We start from the raw sequence: 22,043 nt of genomic DNA on the forward strand, positions 1-22,043 counted from the left end.
GGAGATTCTGGGGACTGGGTGGGTGCGAGCGGGACCCGGGGGAGTGGGAGTCGCCAGGCTCTGAGCAAGCAAGGACTGCACCTGCACCTCTGCCGGGCATTAAGAAAGGTAAGGAAGGAAGGAGCTCACCCGGGTGGGAGACAGAGCCGGGGCGCGCGAGCTTGGTGTGGGGGCGCCACTCCGGGGCGGAGGGGAGGGGCTACCAGTGACTTCTCCAAGTCGGGAGCTAGAAAGAGGCTTCCAGCCAGGTTCCCTTGGAACAGGTGTCGGAGTTGTTGGGAGAGGGGGCTGCAAGAAAGAGGGGTGCAGAAACTGGTTCATTAGATGGAGGCTCTGGGCGGAACCGCGAGGACACCCTGGCAGCGCGCTGTGCCTGCGTTAGGCCGGGAGGGGAGAGGACTCCGGAGGGCGAAGTGTCCCTAGGGACCCAGACGCCTCGGGAGCGATCTGGCCGCTGCGAAGCCCTGCCCACCAGGAGTCGATCCCCAGGATTCACCTCCCGGCTGCCTACTCTGAGCTGAGAAGGGGATCTGGTTTTTCACAATACCGTGGATGGCGGGGAAGGGGAGGGAGCTTGCGATAAAATCCCACCTTGGTTTCCTTGATGTTCCAATTTAGAGAAAAAGCCAATTTTATAATTGACTTGCTTCCCTTCAGAGGTTTCTGAATGTTGTTTTTAAGATGAAAAAACTAGGAGTGTTAATATAAACAGTTGGAGAAAATACATACAATTATTTTAGAAATAGAAAACAGATGTGGAGTATTTACCTTACCCAGCAATATCCTTAATATTTTCAAGTAATACATGGCTGACTAGATTGATTTAGGCTGCTGATTTTATATGAAATCTAAGAGCTTAAAGTACTATATACAAGTTATTACTTCTTTGATAATTACTATATGACACTAATTAAATGTGGTACAATTGAAGAGTACAGTATCTTAAGTCAGAAAAAAAATTCTAAGAAAAATTATATGGTTCCCTAAAAGCCATTCACTCTGGCTAGGAGAGGAGCTGTGACTCCCAAGACATATTCCAGGAGGACTAGTAAGTGCTCACTGCTTCAGAACGATTCAGTATCATTTGCTTACAATTCTTAAAGGAACTCAGGGACTTAAGTTGAGTAGCGACATCTTGGTTGTGAAAAAAATGCTATGTAACTTTCGCAGTGTTGGGAGCTTGAAATGTTCCATATTCCAACAAAAGCCATGATTTTGACATTGTTCTACTGTTTTATTGACTCGTTGCATTTACAAGTTTTGCTAATGGTACACAGTCTACACTTAATAATAAATTATACTCACAGTGTTTTTAGTGATGTGACTTTGTTTCAATATTTTATAATAAAAGATTATAATAGTAATTACAGACAATGATAGAAAAGTTTGAGGCATCATGACAAAATAGTGCAAAAGCCTAAGTTATCCAAAAGATGTAGTGATCATAATTATAAAGACTGTGTAGTGTCCCTGGGAAATGCTCACAATGAGATACCAAGCAGTCAAAACAGAATCTAACCATGCACCTGTACAGTAGTTACAATGGTATTACAAAGCTTGTCTCTGCATGAACACAGTAAAGAAAGTCACACATACACAAACGACTACAATGGTGTTCTGGTATTGTGACTGTTTGTTTTTTCTTTCTTTTAAATATTATTTTGCTTTATTGTCATAATGTTATTTTTGTAATAAATAAATTCAGAGAGAACATCCTACTATTAGACATGGGAAAATGCCTAGAAATCTTGAGATATTTTTCCTTATTTACGCCAGTATTATATTTGGTTTACACCTCAGAAGTAATAGTGAAATTGGTAGAGACAAAATATTCTAGTAACCAATTTGCTATTTTCTGTTGAATTTAAAAATTTAATTCAATTTATATTTGATTCAATAGTTGCAATAGTATTAATTGAGATTTTAATGTCAATAAAATACTATTTTTCTCCAATTATTATTTAGATCAATATAGATGCATAATTATTCGTGAAATGGTTTTGCTGGAGCTGGTTTTTAGGGTAACTGACAGTAGAGAGCATTTCCAGTAATTTCTCTTCTGTTTAGAGAGACATACTATTTCTTCTACAGGAAAACTAACCTCTGACTCTTTTAAACTTCAGTTTCTAATGTTACACACTGAATGATATTATTAATTGATTATTATAACTTCTGCTTTCAAGAATAGTATTTTGTTTTGCTAAGGGGAAACAGAAACTTCTCTTAGAGGAAATGAATTTGTTTAAGAAACATGAACAGCAGAGGGCAGCCAACTTACTAAATGAATAAGACTTGTTAGCTATGTAGCTTCACTTTGACTCCCACCTTAAGAAAATATGTAACAAATGCATATACCAAGTCCTGATTTATAATGATGCATCTCTATGACAGAATATGGAAAAGGAAGCAGAATATCTACCATCTTGCATCATACCTTAGAATGGTAGTTTTCCATGAATTATGCTTTTGTTTATTTAAATAGTCAATTTATAGTTACAATGGGCAACTATCTAGAATGCATGCCAATAGAAATTAGCAGAGAAAACACCCCAAACAATGATAGCTGGTAATTATCGATAACTTTAGAATGCAATGAAAGGCACATGTTTGAGCAGAGTTGTGTTAAAGGAAGTGTTAGCGGCAGAACTAGAATTTTCTCTTTGCTGTGATTGACCTATTGAATCTTTTGTCATGCAATAGTTAAATGTCCTATGGTGATCTGGAGGCACTGCTAAGGAACACAGAAGCCTCACAACAGTCAGTGACACACATACAGATGGTCAGTCAACAGATGGATATACACACAAATCACTAATCTCAGTAATTTAACACTTTCCATGTGGAACATGGACATTCCTTTGAGTACAGCACTAATATTAACACTCAGAAACTCATTTAGGATGTATGATTATGGTTTACTCTAACTGCTCATAAAAGACAAAAGAGCAAAGATACTGATATGCATCTTTCTAACCTTGGTGTGATTTTTTTGGTTTGTTTCTTTTCATTAAAAAAAAAAAAAAAAAAAAGCACCAGCAAACCTCCGTTTAAAACTAACTTTGTGTCATTAGTGCAAGAGGATGTGTTTAAGAAAAGCTACAACTATAAATCACATGTGATCCTTACTTAAAAGCTAGCAAGGGTGAACAACTTTAAAAATTTCAGTGTTTTCTATAATTTAAAAGCATTTAATTGCTTTTGTGGTTATAGAAATTCCACTAAATATTCTCAGTGAGGCATATGCTTTCTATACGCTGTTCTAAACAAAAAGAAGTGCCAGTGTTATTTCACTTTTGAAAATTATGCTCATTCCATTTTAAGTTTTAATGACATTGACTACCATGTTTTATATTTATTGTGGTTTCACAATAAATGTTATATACATTATTAGTTGGGATAATTCTTAACGGTCATCAGATGAAACTCCTTAAATTTTTATAGTTTAAGTATTGACTGACAATCTTTATTGATAAAGAAGCTTAAGTTCATTAAGGGTTTAAATTGCATTTCAACTCTGCACAGTGTTTTCAATGATTATTTTCTTCTGCTTTTATCATTATGTTCAAGTTTAGTTATTGTAGGTTAGGGTAACATTTTCATATTTTTTTTACTTTATCAAGCATACGGAGGTCCTAAACAAATGCTTTATTAATTTTTTTTTAAATTTAACATTACTCACCTACGAACATATCCAATGTAATGGGATGTAAAGGTTTTAGTAATATAATCCCAGTAGAGTTTTTATGATTGTCTCATGGAAAAATTAAATTGTGGAAATACGGTTCCGATTTGTGGTTCGAATCAGTTCAAGGCAAATTCCTGGTGACTGCTAAGTACTTTTCCAAATCAAACATTAGGCCCAATTAATTAACATTTCTAAATTTACAGTCACATGAGTATCTATGAGCTTCAAAAAAGTGCACTCACTTTTACTTTCCCTGTTAAAGAACATAAACACATATGCCATTGATTCCTAAGGAAGATCTTTCTGGCAGGGTCTTGGGAGGACTTTTGTTCAAACAGTACTACGCCCCCTGCCTCCTCTGTATCCCAGGGAATCGTGGAATTATGAGTCACTACTAATAGCAGTGTGTCAAATCCCTCCAAGAATGTTTTGAGACCCACTGGGCCTTTTGCACTAGAAATGTATAGGCTTCATGGATAAGCAACAGAACAAGGATTCAGTCCCTCATCAACTTTATCCACTAACTGCAAGGCTGAAACCTGTGTTCCTTCATTCACTTAGAAATTCCACAAATGCATATTCACTGAACACCTACTATAGGCCAGGCATTGTGCCAGGTGTTGGGATACAACTGGTGGACCAGTCACGTTCTCGTCTTCAAGAAGCTCAAGTCACCACCTCGCCTTCAAGAAGCTCAAGATCTCACGAGGAACGCAGTGTGCCATGGGCACACAGCAGGGAGAGCCTCCAACCTAGTGCTGAGGAGTCAGGCACATTCCCTGGGAGAGGTGGGACTGTGCTGGGACCTGGAGGATGGGGATGGAATTCTCCATGTGAAGGAAGAGGTGGTGGGGAGAGCTTTTCCTGGTGGGGAGGAACAGCCTTTACAGAGGCCCAGCAAGGCGGGCATTGAAAGTTCTCTGTGTAGCTGGAACCTAGTGAGGCAGGGAGTGTGGGAGGAAAGATGAGGCTGGAGAGGTCAGCTGGAGCCCTATCACAGGTCTTCTATAAATTATGCTCAGGGTTTCAGATTTTGTTTGAAGGACAGCGAAGAGCCAGAGAAAATTTTGTGCTGGAGGTTTTATAAAGATTTTCTGAAGATTGCCTTCGCTGTGGTGTGCAGACTAGACTGGAGAGGTAGGGAAATGAATCAGGTGGCTGTCACTGTAGTCCAGGCACGGACAATTGTGAGCCAGAAGAGAGGAGCGGCAGTGGCACTTCTCCTGGCAGGCGACACTGAGTCCACTGCAGGAGAGGGGAAAACCCAAGATGACCCTTGGAAAAGTGGGCAGATGGAGAGGCCACGTAGAGATTCAAAAGAGCAACACAGAATTGCCCAGGTGTTGTGTATATTTTTCAAAAATTGAAAATGAAAAGAGCAAAGGAATGCTTCCAAGCCATCTTGGGGTCAAAAGACATGAGAATGCACGAATAAGACCTTGATAACCCTCAGCGCTGGCCATTCGCTGGGACGCCACTGTCATTCAGCATGCCTGCTCTTCAACCTCTAGCTTATATTTTCAAACACATCAGAATCTTATGTAAACTATATCAATACGTAGCCAGTTTCTGCATCACCACTGCCCACTTGGCTCTTTTTGTTTTCTAATTTACAGAGGCAATTGAAATGAAGTCAGGACTAATTTTTTTAAAAAGATGATGAACTAGTCCTACGCTGGAAAGGCTGGCCAACATCTTCCATATGACCAGCTCAAACCGTTTTGCTTAAGGCTGGTCCTCTCCAAAATTGTTTAGGAGGGATGACATTTTTGGTTCTTTCTATTTCTCCGTAAGATAGCCATTCTCATTTCCTTCTAAGTTTCTAAGTTCCTTCTGCTTATCTTCTCCCGTGGCTGCAGAGACCTATCCACACTGAAATCTCTGTCACATTCATGGCTCCAGACCTTCCTGTCTTACAACCAGTCACATCTACTGGTCCTGTGTGGTAACTACTTAGGGCCTAAGTTTCTGATAAAGTAAATCAAGTATACTTTATTATAAATTAGCCAATAAATAAATTAATTTATACTGCAAAATTATCAAATAAGTGAATCAAATAACAACTATACTTCAATGTGTTTCCTGCTCAGCTACACCTGGAGTGGCTGTATAGCAGTGACCAAGTGCACCAGGCATGAGTATGCCTGGGCTCAACTCCTGGTTCTGGCTCCCACCAGCTATGTGTCCCTGGGGCAAGGTGAGCTAATGTGTGTTTCAGTCTCTTCATCTGTAACATGGAAATGCCATGTGTCTGCTTAATAGGGCTGTTGGAAACTTTACATGAGATAAGGCATAAATTACTAATTATGGAGCCTGGCATATAGTGAGTGCTCAATAAAGATTTACAATGATTGTTATTGCTATTATTATTGCTATTGTAAAACGAGGAGTCTTTAAAGTCTTTTTTAACTCAAAGACGAGAGTAATGTGAGAATTTCAATCACAATGATAGGGTCAATGTATAAACCCTAAAGGGAGCAAAGGGAGGGTTTTTTAGGTGTGCATCTGTTTTAACCATATAAGAGGCTGTTTACTTTGCACAAACTCAGATCTAGTCTTGCACAGATATTAAATGATGGACTTGAAGTTCCTCAAGGTAGAGAGTGTGTCCTGTTCCCCGCTGTGCACCTCACATAAAGCCTGGCATGTAGCTGGTGCTCAGTCAGTTTTACTGAATGACTAAAGAATAGAAACATCCTGGTGGGACAGCTTCTAAAACCAACCCTGTTTCCTGACACCACAGCTACCAAAGCATTCCAATACCATTACCATGTTCGTTATCCTAAGAGTCTCATAAATTATTAGAAAGATCATTAAAATTTTGTTATTTAATTTAAATCTGAGTTGTATTATTTTACTGTTTTCAATTTTATGCAATGGTGACATTGTGTTTCACTCACTTCTCATTCTGGAAATTTCAGAGTAGCATGATATTCAATCATAGAAACTAGTAAATGGGTTATAAGTTTGCAACGGTGCCTGCAAATGAGTGATTTTTTTTCTTTCAGTTTTTCTTTTGTAGTCCTGTTACTCTAAAAGATATGAGTTATTTAAAGAAACGGTAAGAAGGCTTAGATAAATATCATGTATGAATGATCTGATGGTAAGGTTTTGAACATGCTACCCCAGAACACAACCACAAATACAGGGTTTCAAAAACTAAATCAAGGACACTCATGTTGGGTGTGGCAAGGCTAGAGTTTCCAATTAAACCACAGGGCTGGCCTTGGATCATATATGAGTGTGATTTCTTGGAGACTCTTGAAGGAGCTTCACAAAGAAAACTCTCTTTTTCCTGTTCACTGACACCTAAAATTCTTTTAAGGCAAAAATGAGAGTAAATTGCAATTGATTGCAAATGTTTTCCTAGAAGTAGGTTTGGAAGGAGATGCAGAGGAACTGTGGAGTTTCAAGGAAAATCCTGAGGGCACTGATTTCTGAGGGGAAGCAAAGGACACGCAAGGGAGTACTGGGGAATCAAAACCAAAGAAGGCCAAGGGAAGACCTATGTGTGAACCTGCGCTTCGAGGAGGCAAATGGTTCTTCTTAAGTGTATAGATATTTTTGTTTGCATATAATTAAATAATTAGAAAAAATCCTGCAAAGTGAAATATAATCTTGATCCATTAGAATGACAATCAATCAGGAAGCTTGAGGCTTGGTAACCTGAGGAGGGATTTAATAAAAAGCAATTAAAACAACTTGTTATGAAAAGGGCATTTGGAAAATTCCCCCTTCATCCAAAGAAATATTAAAAAGCCAATATGGAAAACAAGGGATAGAACTGCCTGGATCCATGTGTATTGGGGAGATTAATTAATGATTTTTCTCATTAGCAAGCTATGATAACAATTAAGTATTGCATTTATGAACGTTTTTTAAAAGTTAAACTCTGATTAATGATTAGGCACAGTTATAGTTACATGCAAATGAATCTTGCATATAAATATATATATGTGTGTGTGTATAGACGTGTATATGTGTGTATGTATATACACCTGCATGTGTGTGTGTGTATATATATATAAATACACACACACACACACACCCCTACACTCATATTTGGTCAGTAAAGACAATATATTAGAACATATATCTTTCAATTCCGAGATGAGATGTACAAATCATGATATAAAATAATCATGATTTCTAAGTGATTACCTTTGGGACAAAAATTGCTAATGGATCTGGAATTCAGGTTGATTGGGGAACCCTGGGAGCCCAGCGAGCTGGCATATTTTGTTTAATGACAAGTGCTTACTGGTCTTTCATGCTGCAGAATTGATGACTTGCCAGGTTCATATTCAAAAATACTCCTTGGCTCAGACCGAAATTTTCTTGTGTCCACTTTTCTGTCTGGAGGGTCCCAGTCATGCCTAGAAATAAACAACAAATCACACATTAAAATAATCCTTTTTGCTTAAAGCAATTGTGTAAAACCAGTTATCTGTTTTCAACGTTACTTTTAGTATAGTTTTAAAAGAAATCTCTCAGGATAAAAAATTAATCTGTGAAAAATACCACATTCCCCTGCCACTGGCTCAAAAAGTCACATGAGGGGTTTGTAGACGCGCAGAGAGTGAGTTCCTGGGTTCCTAATGGCAGCCGTGTATGTTTGTGCTTAAAATAGGTGGCAGGATGCTCTGCTGAACTATGAGCGTTTAACCCACCACTTTGTGACCTTTGTAATCCTTGATCCAAAGTGACAAGGAGTAATGCACACACCATGTTTGACCTTATTTCTTGAAGTGGGATCATCGCTTGGGAAGAGTACAGAAGTGTCATGTGGGTTGGTGTGCACCAGAGCAAGCAGTGTGGCACACGGGGTCATCTTTTGGTGTGAGCCTTGAAAAACCGGAGTCAAACATCTCACTCATGGGAACCAGCACTTTTACCCCAAGGAATATCTTCCAAGAGGCTGTCAGAAGACTTACGAAGCAAAGCTTCAAAAAAGCGTTTCACAAAATTAAGCTTTCCTAGGCTGCTGAGCTAAAGAAGAAGGCATCTTTGGGTTTGTTTTTTGTTTTTTGTTTTTTTTTCAAGACGGAGTCTTCCTCTGTTGCCCAGGCTGGAGTGCAGTGATGTGATCATAGCTTGCTGCAGTCTGAAACTCCTGGGCTCAAGCCATCCTCTCTCCTCAGCCTCCCAGGGGCCATGATTTTTAGGAGGAAGGATTTTCTGACTATAGATGGGGGTAATTCTGCTTCCATGGAATGGAATGAAATTCTTGCTCCATGGCTCGTTGGAAATAGAAACACTCTAAGAGACAGAATTAGGGGCAAGTCCTAGCTTTCTACTAAATTCATGAGTGATATGGAGCAAGACCCCTTAAACTTTCTCAGTCTTCATTTTTTCCATTTGTGTAAAACACAGATAGCAATAATGTGTTGTTCTTCCTTGCAGAGGAGTTTTGAGGATTACATGAGATAATACATATGAAAGCCATATGGAATTTTTTAGGAGGTTATCATATGTATTAATGAGATATTTAATTTTAACAAAACATATCAGATGGGTAATACCTTTAAATCAAAACATTAATTTTGGTTATGTTTTGATGACAAAGGTAACAATTTGTGTCTAGAAAACTGTTTCTCAATTTTAAGGCCTCACATGATTCATCCTGGGAGATTGGTATTAAAGTGAGACCCCTTCACACATGTGTGTGTTTTGGTGGGATGCTGTACCCTATATGATCATCAATTACTCTATTATAAAATTTTTATTTATTTATTTTAGTGAAGATGGGATTTCGCCATGTTGGCCAGGCCAGTCTCGAACCTCTAGCCTCAGGCGGTCCACACACCATGGCCTCCCAAAATGCTGGGACTGGCCGGGTGCAGTGACTCACGCCTGTAATCCTAGCATTTTGGGAGGCCAAGGTGGGTGGATCATGAGGTCAGGAGTTAAGACCAGCCTGGCCAAAATGGTACAAAAATTAGCCGGGCTTGGTGGCGGGTGCCTGTAATCCCAGCTACTCGGGAGGCTGAGGCAGAGAATTGCTTAAGCCCGAGAGTCAGAGGTTGCAGTGAGCCGAAATAACACCATTGCACTCCAGCCTGGGTAACAGAGTGAGACTCCATTTCAAAAAAAAAAAAGTGCTGGGACTACAGGCGTGAGCCACCCACGCCTGGCCTGATCATCAATTACTCTTAATGGTACAATAGGGTGTTGAATACAATTTTTCTGGAATGGGTATGATAATGCTTAATAACCGGTATTAATAAGAAATAATTTTTATATTCTTATTTATTAATTGCTGGGATAGCATAGGCCTTGGGTTTAATCAGAGCTGAGCTTGGACCCTGGCTTGGACATACGAGCTGTATGAGCTGAGTAAGTTCCTTCCATTTTCTAAACTGCAGTTTCTTCCTCTTTAAAATAGAACGTATCTCACTGGGTTGTTCTTGGAATCAAATAATATGACACAGAAAAAGCGCTTAGCCTAGTGCTTGGCTTGTAATGAGCGCTCAATAAAGGTTACCTATAAGTAGAAGTATTAGTCATAATCCCAGTAAAAATAACACAATAAAAAAGTGTTTATAAATTTTTATTTTCATGTGGATAGTTTGTATAAAAATATTTCAGTGGAGAAATGAAAACTCGTATTAGCTTGAAAAACCGGTAGAAACAAGTCACAGACACCTATTAACTAATGCCTCATTATGATTTATGAATAACTTTCCCTGCTTTCAAAAATGTCTCTTATTAATAGACCTGGGAAACAGAAAATTAACTGCATAGCCTGTAACCTGGTATACCAAAGGAAGTACATGTCCATTATTTCTATTTACTTGTCTCTTATATGTATGTATTGATCAAAAAGCAGAAAATGTGTCCATATTACTTAAAGTTTAATTTAGGGCACTCCAGTGTCATGAAACAAGACAGGTAAAACATTTGCTACAATCCCAGCAGTGGAGGTCAATATGGTATATGTATAGACCAACAAGATTATACATACACTCTCTCTGTGACAGGTGCACCGATTCTTCTACTGAATGCCATGTAGCCTTATTTTTATCCTAAGCTAAATATAGGCCACCCTGGGGGGAAATGCCTTACTTTTCTGTTGAAGACCGATCTCTTGGTCGAAGCGGTGGGACTGGAGGTGGAACATGTAGGGGAGGCACTGGGGAGGACGCATCCTTAAAGGCATTGGTGCTGTTGTCGGAGTGGCTTTTGGAAAGAGGTCTGTAGGTTTGGGTCTTTGCAGCAGGGTGTGACTGAGCACTGTAGGGTGGGTTGTACAGACCTATCATGACAAAAAACAAAAGCAGACAAAAAAACAGAAGCAAATAACCTCTTAAAAATGAATTAAATTATTTGTCCCTCTCAAAATAGCCAATGATTGCATAGAAATTATTATCAATAAGCATATTCATGGTGCATACATTAGAAGGTATTATTAATTTATTAATATTAATGTACTAATTTCCATTAATTTTTTAATTACAAATTTATTCTGTACATAAGCCCTGATTACAGTAAATCTTTGTCAATTATTTCAGAACTAGTAATAATTCAGACTGGTACTAGGAATAAACTTATAAGCACTCAGCAAATTTTCTCTTCAACTGTACACACTAAGAAAATAGTACCATTTTCAGAGCAAGATTAAAAATGGAACTGTTTCCAAATATCTTCCAATACTTTAAAAACCCTGATTTACATATGAAATTGACATGCTAATTGTAGTCAAACAAAATATTGCACAGAGTTGTGTTTATAAAGTGCTGTGCAAGGTACAAGGAAACATTAGTCCTCAATATGCTTAGAGTGCACCTGGGAAAATCAGACACAAATAGAATTATGATGGAAAATAATTGGTAAAAGATAATAAAGACCAAATGAAGAAAACACATAGTAAGAATTAAAGGATGTTAGTAGGTGGTAGATTGCTCAGAGAAGGCATTATGGAACGCAGGTGTCCAGAGTCAGCCCTGAATGAGTTTCAGTGGGCAGGGCAAGAGGGGAGCAGGGATGGTATAGAAAAAAGGCAGAACAGTGCAAGGTGTGAAGCTATGGCTTGCACGGTGAGTAGAGAGCAAAGAGACTAACTGCAGTTGACTCGTCCACTGATCAAATGATCAGCTTGTAGGGCTCTACAGAGTAATACGTCACTGCTGTTCCATTCACTAATCACTAATGTGACACAAACCTCAATATTAAAACAGTTACAAAAATTCTAAATTTTCCTCCACCCAATCATTGGAGCTAATTCTATTTGTACCCGTTTGCTTCTCCTGAAAGTCCACGCACATTTCCACAGCAAATGAAAAGAGACGACGTCTACACTGACAGTTTTGCTTGCATTCAACAGTCGGACTTCAACTTTTGAGCTAAATAAAGGAGGTGAGTTTGGTCTGTGCGGGAGCAGGGATGAAATTAAGGGAAACATCTTTGTGGGCCTCAAGCTATCAGTGGGGCGAGCCAAGACTTAAACCCAGAGGGCTTGCTGAGTTTGTTCTACTGATTTTCCCTCTATCTGTTTGTCTTTGGAGATAGGAGCACAGTCCCAAATAGTTAAAGGGCCTGAATGTGGTCTCCAGGGGTGCAGAACAGGAGGATCATGTGACCCCAGGCTGCCCAGAGCACCCCAAGTGAGGTTGCAGCTGCTGAAGGGGAGGGGAGCAGTGCCAGCCTCAGAGCCTGGTCTAAAGAAAGAAGAAAAAAAAATAGTTGTGCACCTGTCCTGAGCCTGTGGCTGGGCAGGGAGAGGAGCCCTGGGCAGAGTCCCCTGAGGCAACATTCAGGAGAAAGTGATGAAGGGAAAAACATTTGTCAGGGGTGCCTCCCTCCAGCCTGCAGACCCCTGCATGAGATACCAACGCTCGCCAATCCAAGTGGCAGTGCCTGGAACTGAAGCCATTCTATTGTGAGCACTGGCAATTCTGAGTCAGAAAAGTGGCCCCGCCAAGGGGGATTTTTAAACTCTCTGAATGAATGGTTGCATTTTGGAGCAAAAAGCGGGGACAAGGTCACAGAATACTTTGTTTGACTTGTTTTTGGTGAAGTGTATCTGAAAGATCTTACACAATTGTAATCATTCTCTCTGCTGATAAAAGATCTTTATCTTATTTTGTACCCTGGGTTACAGTGTGTCCTTTCAGCCTGTCCTTCACACTTTGGTTAAACATTCCTGAAGCTGAGAATAAACCAACAGTGGGAATGAATGAGATAAACCAGTATTAGTTCTCATTTCCATGAGAAAAGTCAATCCTTTTGTTCCTCATGCTCTGAGAAAAGAAAAGAAATCCTCCTCCTAATATATGAACTGAAAACATGAGCTCAAACAGAAGGGGAGAAAAGGTGACTGTGTAGTTCTTCCAAACATTGCTGAGAATAAAATAGTCATTGCAAGCAAGGAAACCCATCCTACCTGCATTGTATGTATAAGGAGTATTATACATGTCTGTGTCATCATCTAGAAAATGAAACATAAATATTATGGTAATATAGATTGTCACCAAAGGATAACGAGACAGCAGAACTTCAGAGAAACAACAGAAATTTGTTAGAAAAGCAATGTATTTTTGCTAGTTCATAATGCCATTTTCTTTTTTTCTTTTTTTTAGAGACAGGGTCTTACTCTGTCATCCAGTCTGGAGTGCAGTGGTGTGATCATTGCTTACTGCAGCCTCCAAACCTCCAACCCCTGGGCTCAAACCATTCTCCCACATTAGCCTTCTGAGTAGCTGGGATTACAGGTGTGTGCCACCACAGACCTCTGCAAACTGCCCTTTTTGCCTGTAACATATTCGTCTTGCTGCCCTCTTCATAGCATGCAAAGTCAGGCCCTTGTCCTCGCTTCCCCAGAACCCTCTCTGCTCTGGATCGCAAATTTCCTTTACTAAGTGCTTTAGTGGTCTCCTGTCTACAGAGCAGGCTCAGGCAGACCTGCTCAGGCTCACTCTCTTGAAGAGAGCAGACAGGGGTGGGCAGAGGAACAATGTGTTTTTTTTACCAGGCAACACACCAATTTAGACTGTGGACAGGGGAGGATGGAGGGCTGAGGCCAGAGTGCCTGGTTGTCCTCCATGGGGAGGCTTCTTGGCAGCTCAGCTGGGAGGCAGAGGCACAGGGATCTGTCACTGGAGGGGTGACAGAAGGAGAATAGGGGGCATGCTGAAAAGAAAGGGGATGTGGAGTTTGTTGGGGTCTTGACATTGTGTGTGAATCAAACCTATACAAAAGACGAGTGTACCCCCTTCAACCCACAAGGACCTGATCAGAAAGCAGGGCAGCAGACATACCCGGCTTGTGCACCATGTGAATTTGCTTAAACATCGTCTTGTACCAGTCCTTCGGCCGGTCGACTGTCTGTAATGAAGAGAGCGTCCAATGGTTACAAACTGGCTTCCAATCAACGTCGCTCCTCAGTGTTCTCATTTCTCTATTTTAGCATCTTAATAACAGAGTCCCATTCGGTGATAAAATGTTCTGACTCTTTACTATTGCTTCATGACAATTTCAGCAATTTACTTAGTTATGTGCAGTTTGCAAATATATTACCTTGTGTTTGAATTTAGGCTGAGTTGGAACATTAGATGCTATGGTTTTATTTTTTCAAATTACAGCTGTCCCCAGCACTAGAGAGTTGATATTTGCACAAATATATTTATATAAAGTTCACTTAATAAAAGTTATTGTTGTAATAATTTGTTTAACTCCCTTTGGTAGATAATGATCATTATCCTTAGATGCTTTTTATTGACTGTTCTGTCAAGACAGTGTTTTCAGAATTAACTGGGGAATATTTTCGACTCAAATTGTATTCTGATCAGCGTGGCTCTGGAGAAATAAATTTGCTATTTACTAGTCTAAGTTACTAAAATACTGAATGTAGTAGGCATCCCAGAGTCCTAGAGAAAATTTAAGAATATAGATATTGCTTCAAAAATGTTAATATGATAACAGAGTGTATATAACATTTGCTCTGCTAAAATTGCAGGTTCCTTGAGAGTAGAAGTCCTTACGGATCCAGGCTTCAGACATGAGGGGAGCAGTAGGCTGTAGTGGAAAGATGAAATTAATGTAGAATCTTGAACCAAGGTTCAAATCTTGGTTCCTTAAATTGCTGCTTAATACGCCCTAGCAATACAAATTTGGGCAAGTCATGTCACCTTCTTGAGCCTCAGTTTTCTCCTCTCTAAAATGACATAATTATATCTAAGTCATAGGATTGTTATGGAAATTGAATGAGATAATGTATACACAAGACCTAGAACAATGCCTAGAATATAATAACTACTCAATAAATAATAACACTAGGGAACTGCAAATATTTGTAGAATGAAATAATGAATGAATGTAGCCTATTGGATAGAGCTCTGCCTTTCTGTATACCTGTAAAAGTAGACACATGCTTTTATAATCATACTCACAGATTTTGCTTGGCAAGATCTTACCCCAACTGTCTGAGAGCTACCTGGGCAACAAGCTTGATGATTCTGCTCATAGTAACTAAACATACCAGACTTTCCAAGACAGATCTCGATTTAAAAAATTCTGTTAGGACGGATACAAAAGCATTCTTATACTTAATAGACTGAGCTTTGGGTTAGATTTTATTGCCTGATCTTTTTTTTTTTGCCCAGAAATGTGGTCACTGCATTTTTCATCTGGACATTAAGGGTTTTGTGCTATATATAAATTTATTTTGACCTCTGAGAATATATTATTCTGAAAAATCACCACAAATATAGATTAACATTAAGGGCCACTTGACTTCGTTGTGAGTCAGCTCTTCATTCTAGGCTCTTTCTACATGGAAGAGTTGAGGTTATTGATTGAATATTCAGTCAAAGGATGGGACATGGTGGAAGGGATTGCAGTGATGAAGCAAGAGTCTATTATTTGCTGGTTCAAAGTTGCTAAACATGTATCTTTCAAGAAAGTTTATTTTTATAAAGGACTGATTTCTCTTTCATTAAACCTCATTTCTTTTACTGTACTAAAGCAACAGAAAATACAACATAATGTTGTGCAAAAATGTTTTCCTGGACATGCTGATGGCAACAAGGAAGGCTACTAAGTAAGTCCTATCACTGTATATGGCAATGCATCCTGACAGACAGGTTTTTTTTTCTTCACTTGCTGGGGGGCCTATATCAGGTAGGATCTCACAGTGATGCCATCTGCTAGCTTTATATGGTGAGCACAGAGATGCCAGAAAATGCCCTGCTGGCAAAGGGAAATATGAAGCTGGTAAAATAAAATACTTAAACTCTATGTCCCTTTCTAAAAGAAGTACTCTAAGCATTTAAAGTTCCTTTTGTAAATGCCATCATGGAGATTGCTACGCCTAAGGCTGAGAATAAGAAAATAGTCTACTCAAATTTCAGGAAGTTTACTTTTGCATGAAAAATAGCTACTGGCAATTCACTATGCAGTTTTTTCTACAACCTTGACTGAATGAATAGACCTGAATTTTTACATTCCTACAGTTTTCAAAACATCAGAACTCTACACTGATTTAACACGCAGAGATTTCAAAAAAGAAAAAAAGACATATTTTCTACATAGCAGTATACAGTGACTCTGTTCTATTTTTTTCTCCTTTTCAGTTTTGAAAAGACTCAAACAAGTGTTATATCGGAAGTAGAAGAAAAGAATCTTGTATTTCACTTAACTAGCTGGCCTTAATGACACAATCTCATGGGAGCTGAGCCCTGGCGATTTTCGTTGTTTTGAAGAACAGCACTGAAAGGTTCACACAGATGTCCCAGGCCACATGACAGAGGGCAATCTGGAGGGCTGATTCCCTTCATTAAAATAGCTCAAAAGTACTGTTTGTTGACTCTTGGCTTTCTAGAGTTTCTGGATGACTTTACAAAATTCTGTTTCCTCGGCATAGGCTGGCCGTCTAAAATGATACTACAGCATGGTACATTGTGACAGTACCGCCTTTGGCAAATACACTGACTCTGATCATCATTACTTTCTACACACATGAGAAAGAAAAACAACCTTGGAGAGTCTCGGCCTGCTGTGGCTCAGAGACAGCCTGACTTGACATTTATAACCACAGCTATACATGGGGATGTGCTCTGGAGGGCTGTATAGTCAGTGTAAGAGGAGAGTCCTCACAGACCTCGCCTTCTTTGTCAAGTTTTAAAGGTCCAAGTAAGACAACAATTGTGCATAAAAATTACAGTTCCTTATAAGGAACTTCTGCATTGGTTATATTGTGTTTTCTATTTTATAGAAGGGAAACTGGCATTAAATGTTTAGTGTGTTTGCTTATGCATACCCAAACATGCTTTTGATTTGGCAGTTGATAAACGTTTTAAAAATTTTAAGATGATTTAATTTTCATCAACCATCTCTAGCATCTCAGTTTTTCCTTTTGAAACTAACCAGGCAAAGTCTGGTTAGTTAAGGAAATTATGTCTTATAAAGGATGAAAACATGGACCAGGCTTGCATATCCATTACATATCATTTATTGACCTAAAAACATACTCAGATATCTTTGATAAAATCCTCTCAGACAGAATCTGTAACTACATAGAATCAGGGCTTTCTTAGTTTTGTCTATACTATGCCTCAAGTGTCAATTACACAAAACCAATGACACCATTTCTGTCTGACTGTCTATCCCTACATAATGAGAAGAAAGTTTCAAATTTAACCATTTTGAGTCAGAAATCTTAGGAGGGAAATGAACAAGAAAACATCATCACCAGAAACATGTAATCATCATAAAATGAAGAATATTGGTCATAATCCCTGAACTTTTCTTTGGCACATAAATATGGCAATCATCAGTTTCAAGACAGATTGTTAGAATGTCATATCACATTCAACATTTCCTCAATCTAAAGAGTCTAAAACCCCAGTAACTGCTGTACAGATTTACTTTTTGGCTTCCAATTGTAATACAGATGCTGAGAATAATCCATTTTAAACTCTTCTGTCTGTATGTAAAACACATAATCCCCATATAAGAATGTAAAGTCAAGGAGAGAAGAAAATCCCCACACTTTATCGTTAGTTCTTTTTGACTGTTTCCAATCTTACCATGGCTTTTTTTTTTTTTTTTTTTTCCTGCTGTCTTTCCCATTCTTTGCCTCTATCCCTTATTGTCGTGGCTGCTCAGGTCTGCATTCCAGGGGAGCAGCTCTTGGCCACACCTCAGCTTTACATGGGTCTTGCTGCAAAGTATATGCAGCTGCGGTCCCTCCCCGCGTGGCCCCCAGCTTCACCTGCAAAGGTGTTGTTGCTTTCATCCTGTCCCCGGCTTCCTTCTCCCGGCTGGCACAAGCCTTCTCTTCCAGTGGACTTGGTCAGCCAGCTGCTGCCTGCCCAGGCTCTCAGAAGCTGCCTCTGCTACTGCTGCGTTTTGCCGGAAGGGGCTGCCCAGATACACTGAGCAATGCTTTGGCAGAGTTTTAAAACTTAAAAAAAATCCAAACACTTTCACTTATCATCCCAGGAGAGCTCTCAGCAGGCACGGCTGAAGAGGGACATTAAAATGTGTATTTTTCTTCAGACAGCTTTTCCTTTCCATGACATTAACTCTCTTCACTCCAATCATCTCACCTCCCAACTCCCAAATCACAGCTTCCAATCTCCCGGTGTTAACACACATCTATTTCAAAAAACGAACACATCACTGGTTTATTTGCAATGCATGTGGGGAATTCAATGCAGCCAAAGAATTTCTATTGTGTTGTTCCTTCTCTTTTCTCTCTATTGCCCTAAGCCTCCTTGGTAAAAGGTAAAAGAAAAACAAACAAACAAACAAACTAAACCACACAACATAGTTTTACCATTTAACAAAATCACAATGTTCACGATGTTTCATTCAAATGGAAAAACAGATTGTGTAATTCTCTCCCATCGACAGCTTTCTTTCTCTGCCACACACAGCATAACATTCATGAGAACTCGGATGGCACGGAGGGCAATCCTCATTATATAAGACCCTAGGAATGCACAAAGCCATGGACAATCCGTCCTTTGTGGAGTCTGTGCACAGCCCCAGACAGACGCACACGCTGGCATTTCCTACCGTTCTAATTGCTGTGGGGATTCCGGATTCATCCACGGGCCCGATCCCTGGGTAATGCGGGGCTTTGATGACTGTCACTCTCTTCTCTTCCTCTGAGGATCGGTACAGGGGGATAGAGCTGCTGGTGGTGCCATCCAGAGACTGCACATGCTGGGGATATGTGTCTGTGGAATCTGTACAGAAAATTTGGTAACATGGAACGTATTCATTGTACAGGGAATCATAAATTCATGTGTCCCGTTGTATATTTATGCCAACTGTAACACACAGTCCATATTGCCATCACTATCCCTTTTAACTCATTTACTTTCCATCTGAGCTGGTGGAGACTGTGTAGGTGTGTGGGGAACAGACCCGTACCAACAAGGGCCTCACCGTTTTATGAAGAAGGCTGGGGGAAGAATGGCATTTGTTAAATGACTGTGTGGAGACCTCTGAGTTAGGAAGTGCTCTAAATGCATTATCTCTTCTTATCCTTCCAGTAACCTTTGAGGGAGGGCAGGATGGGGGAGCAAGAACCAGTTTTATAGACGAGGGGCAGGAGCTGAGACAAGCTCAGTAATTTCCCTCAGGTCATCATTTGCATCAATATTATTCTTGTGATACTGCTAACTACTATTATTTATAAGTTTTGAAATGTACTTCTAGACAAAGATATGACTGTTGAGTCAGTAACAGTGATTTCATAGAAATGAAGCAAAACCAAAAATCACTTAAAAAAATCTTCACTTCCAAGCCTCTGGACATGAAAACTTCTGAATAAATAAATGCTTTAAAATTATTAGTACGATTTCCTATGAGCATTTTTACCTTAAAATATCAAAAACTATGACTGTTTACTCTTTGATGACAAAAACTGCCCTAAGGATATAATTTAGATGAGGCTTATCAAGTTCTTCATGTTTTTTAGTAACTTCTAGAATACTTTCAGAAGGAACAGAGTACAGATATGCAGTATATATTCCATTTACTCCTAGTTCACAGGCATTTAAAAAAATCATCATTATTAGCATTCCTCTGGTACGATTAATAATATGCCTTTCTATTTTTCTGCAATTAATTTGAAAATGTTGGTGACAAAGAACGACACTTTGTATATACTCTTTATGTCATGGTTTGTCAGGACTGCCACTCAGAAAGTCCTTTAAGGTGGAAATGAAAAAAATTCTCATGTTTCAGCGTGAGACTTATTGATATCATCATGTGTATATGATATATATCATGTATAAATGTATTTTTCATGAAAAATTTGTATAAAATAACATAAGTAAGCTTATTTATTTATTTATTTTTTGAGGCGGAGTCTCGCTCTGTCGCCCAGCTGGAGTGCAGTGGCGTGGTCTCAACCTCAGCCTCCTGGGTTCAAGCGATTCTCCTGCCTCAGCCTCCAGAGTAGCTGGGACTACAGGTGTGTGCCACCATGCCTGGGTAATTTTTTGTATTTTTAGTAGAGACGGGGTTTCACCATGTTAGCCAGGATAGTCTTGATCTCCTGACCTCATGATCCGCCTGCCTTGGCCTCCCAAAGTGCTAGGATTACAGGCGTGAGCCACCGTGGCCGGCCATAAGTAAGCTTTTAAAGAAATTTTAACTCATCAATATAAGGGTAATTAAAATTCAGATCTCTCTGAGGTAAAATCCATTGTAACATTTGCAACTGCTATTACTATGATTATGACTATTTTCAATTTAGTTTGCATCAGAAAGGCATTTTTAATACATTTTTTGATGAAGAACGGATAAGGCTAGTTATAAAACTGCTTTATGTGCAGTTTATTTGCTGGATGGTGACATAAAATGTCCCTGAGTAAATGAACAGCATCATAGCCTTTCAACACTGAGTCAGTGCTGGGGAAGGAGGTGTGCTGGCTGCTGTCTAAGAAGACATGGTGGTTCAAGCCCTGGGTTGTAGTTTCTTTCCCCCTGCTGCTGGCCCCTTGAATGTGAAAATAACATTCAAGCTAGTCCTTATTTTTATTTATTTATTTTTTTTGAGACAGAGTCTTGCTCAGTCACCCAGGCTGGAGTGCAGTGGCGCGATCTCAGCTCACTGCAAGCTCCGCCTCCCGGGTTCACACTGTTCTCCTGCCTCAGCCTCCCGAGTAGCTGGGACTACAGGCACCCGCCACCACGCCCGGCTAATTTTTTTTTGTATTTTTGGTAGAGACGGGGTTTCACCATGTTAGCCAGGATGGTCTTGATCTCCTGACCTCGTGATCCCCCCGCCTCGGCCTCCCAAAGTGCTGGGATTACAGGCGTGAGCCACCGCGCCCGGCTAAGCTAGTCCTTATTAAGACACAGTGAGATATTTGATACTAATTGACTCTCTATTTAATTCCAAAAAGGACTTGAGTAGGCCTCCATGATACTAGTATTTTTATTAGCAACAAATGTTTTTTGAACACTAGCATGTGCCAAGTCCTACTCTAAGCAAGGAGAATCAACTCTGCCTTCACATCTGATCCATTACATTCTATGAACCCATACCTTATGGAATAGAAGTTAACCCTTTATTTTATTATTCTCATATATGGTCCACTAGCTGTCATCTTAGCAATCTTTTGTCCTAAACGAAATGTAAAATTCATCTAGGGCAAGGTAGATGTACATATTCCTCTGAAACCTTATCACAGCACTGGCCAGCTGGAATTTGTTCAATGTTTACATCGGGAATTTCTTCCCATGCAGAATATTTTATATGTAAAATCTACTTATCAATATATTCTAAAATCAAAGCCTATCTACATTCAAGTATTTATATTTTTTTTGTTGGGTGGGGATAGGGACAAAACTGCATTCACTAAGGCAATGAGACAGAGTCAGGCTTTGTTAATAATTATTTGGGAAAAAGCTGTGGCTAGAATAATTTGTCGAGTTTTACTTTATATGTGTGTAAATGCATAGTTCCATTGTAAACAATCTAGGTATAATGGACTTCCATTATAACACCACACTATGGGCTGATTGTTAAAGCGCAAAATTTCGGCATAAGCCAGTTTTACTTTCTTAACTCTAAAAGGAGATCATTGTAGGATTCACAGATGATCCTCAGGCATAGCATCAGCGAAGGCGCAGATATATTTAGACTTTAATAAGTCCCGCAGCTACCTTTCAAGTTTTATAGTTATAGAGCTTTGGTTGACCTCAGAAGCTGAGTTCCACCATGCACATGCTGGATGGTGACATAAAACATCCCTGAATAAACGAACAGCATCATAGCCTCTCAGTACTGACTCAGTGCTGGGGAAGGAGGTGCGTTGTGTGTGTCAAAGAAGACATGGTGGTTCAAGTCCCGGGTTTTAGTTTCTTTCCCCCTGTTGCTGGCCCCTGTGGCCAGAGG

General features: G+C 39.5%; 1 protein-coding gene across 9 annotated transcripts in view; it reads right to left on the reverse strand.

Moving 5' to 3' along the window:
• Positions 1-22,043, reverse strand: part of SORBS2 (sorbin and SH3 domain containing 2) — a 227,378-nt gene that overhangs the window by 55,031 nt on the left and 150,304 nt on the right. For 4 of the 9 annotated variants that reach the window (XM_063664381.1, XM_054484209.2, XM_063664380.1 and 1 more), the window contains 5 exons: positions 18,704-18,876; positions 13,942-14,008; positions 13,068-13,112; positions 10,751-10,940; positions 7,947-8,061 (listed from right to left, as the gene is read on the reverse strand). In XM_063664381.1, the coding sequence (XP_063520451.1) occupies positions 7,947-8,061; positions 10,751-10,940; positions 13,068-13,112; positions 13,942-14,008; positions 18,704-18,876 (590 nt within the window). Of the gene's footprint in view, positions 1-129; positions 289-7,946; positions 8,062-10,750; positions 10,941-13,067; positions 13,113-13,941; positions 14,009-17,894; positions 18,664-18,703; positions 18,877-22,043 lie in introns of those variants that run through there. The other 5 variants (XM_054484207.2, XM_063664379.1, XM_054484210.2 and 2 more) reach the window with 4 other exon arrangements.

This window comes from Pongo pygmaeus, chromosome 3, assembly GCF_028885625.2.
Source record: "Pongo pygmaeus isolate AG05252 chromosome 3, NHGRI_mPonPyg2-v2.0_pri, whole genome shotgun sequence".
NCBI classification, from domain to species: Eukaryota; Metazoa; Chordata; class Mammalia; order Primates; family Hominidae; genus Pongo; species Pongo pygmaeus.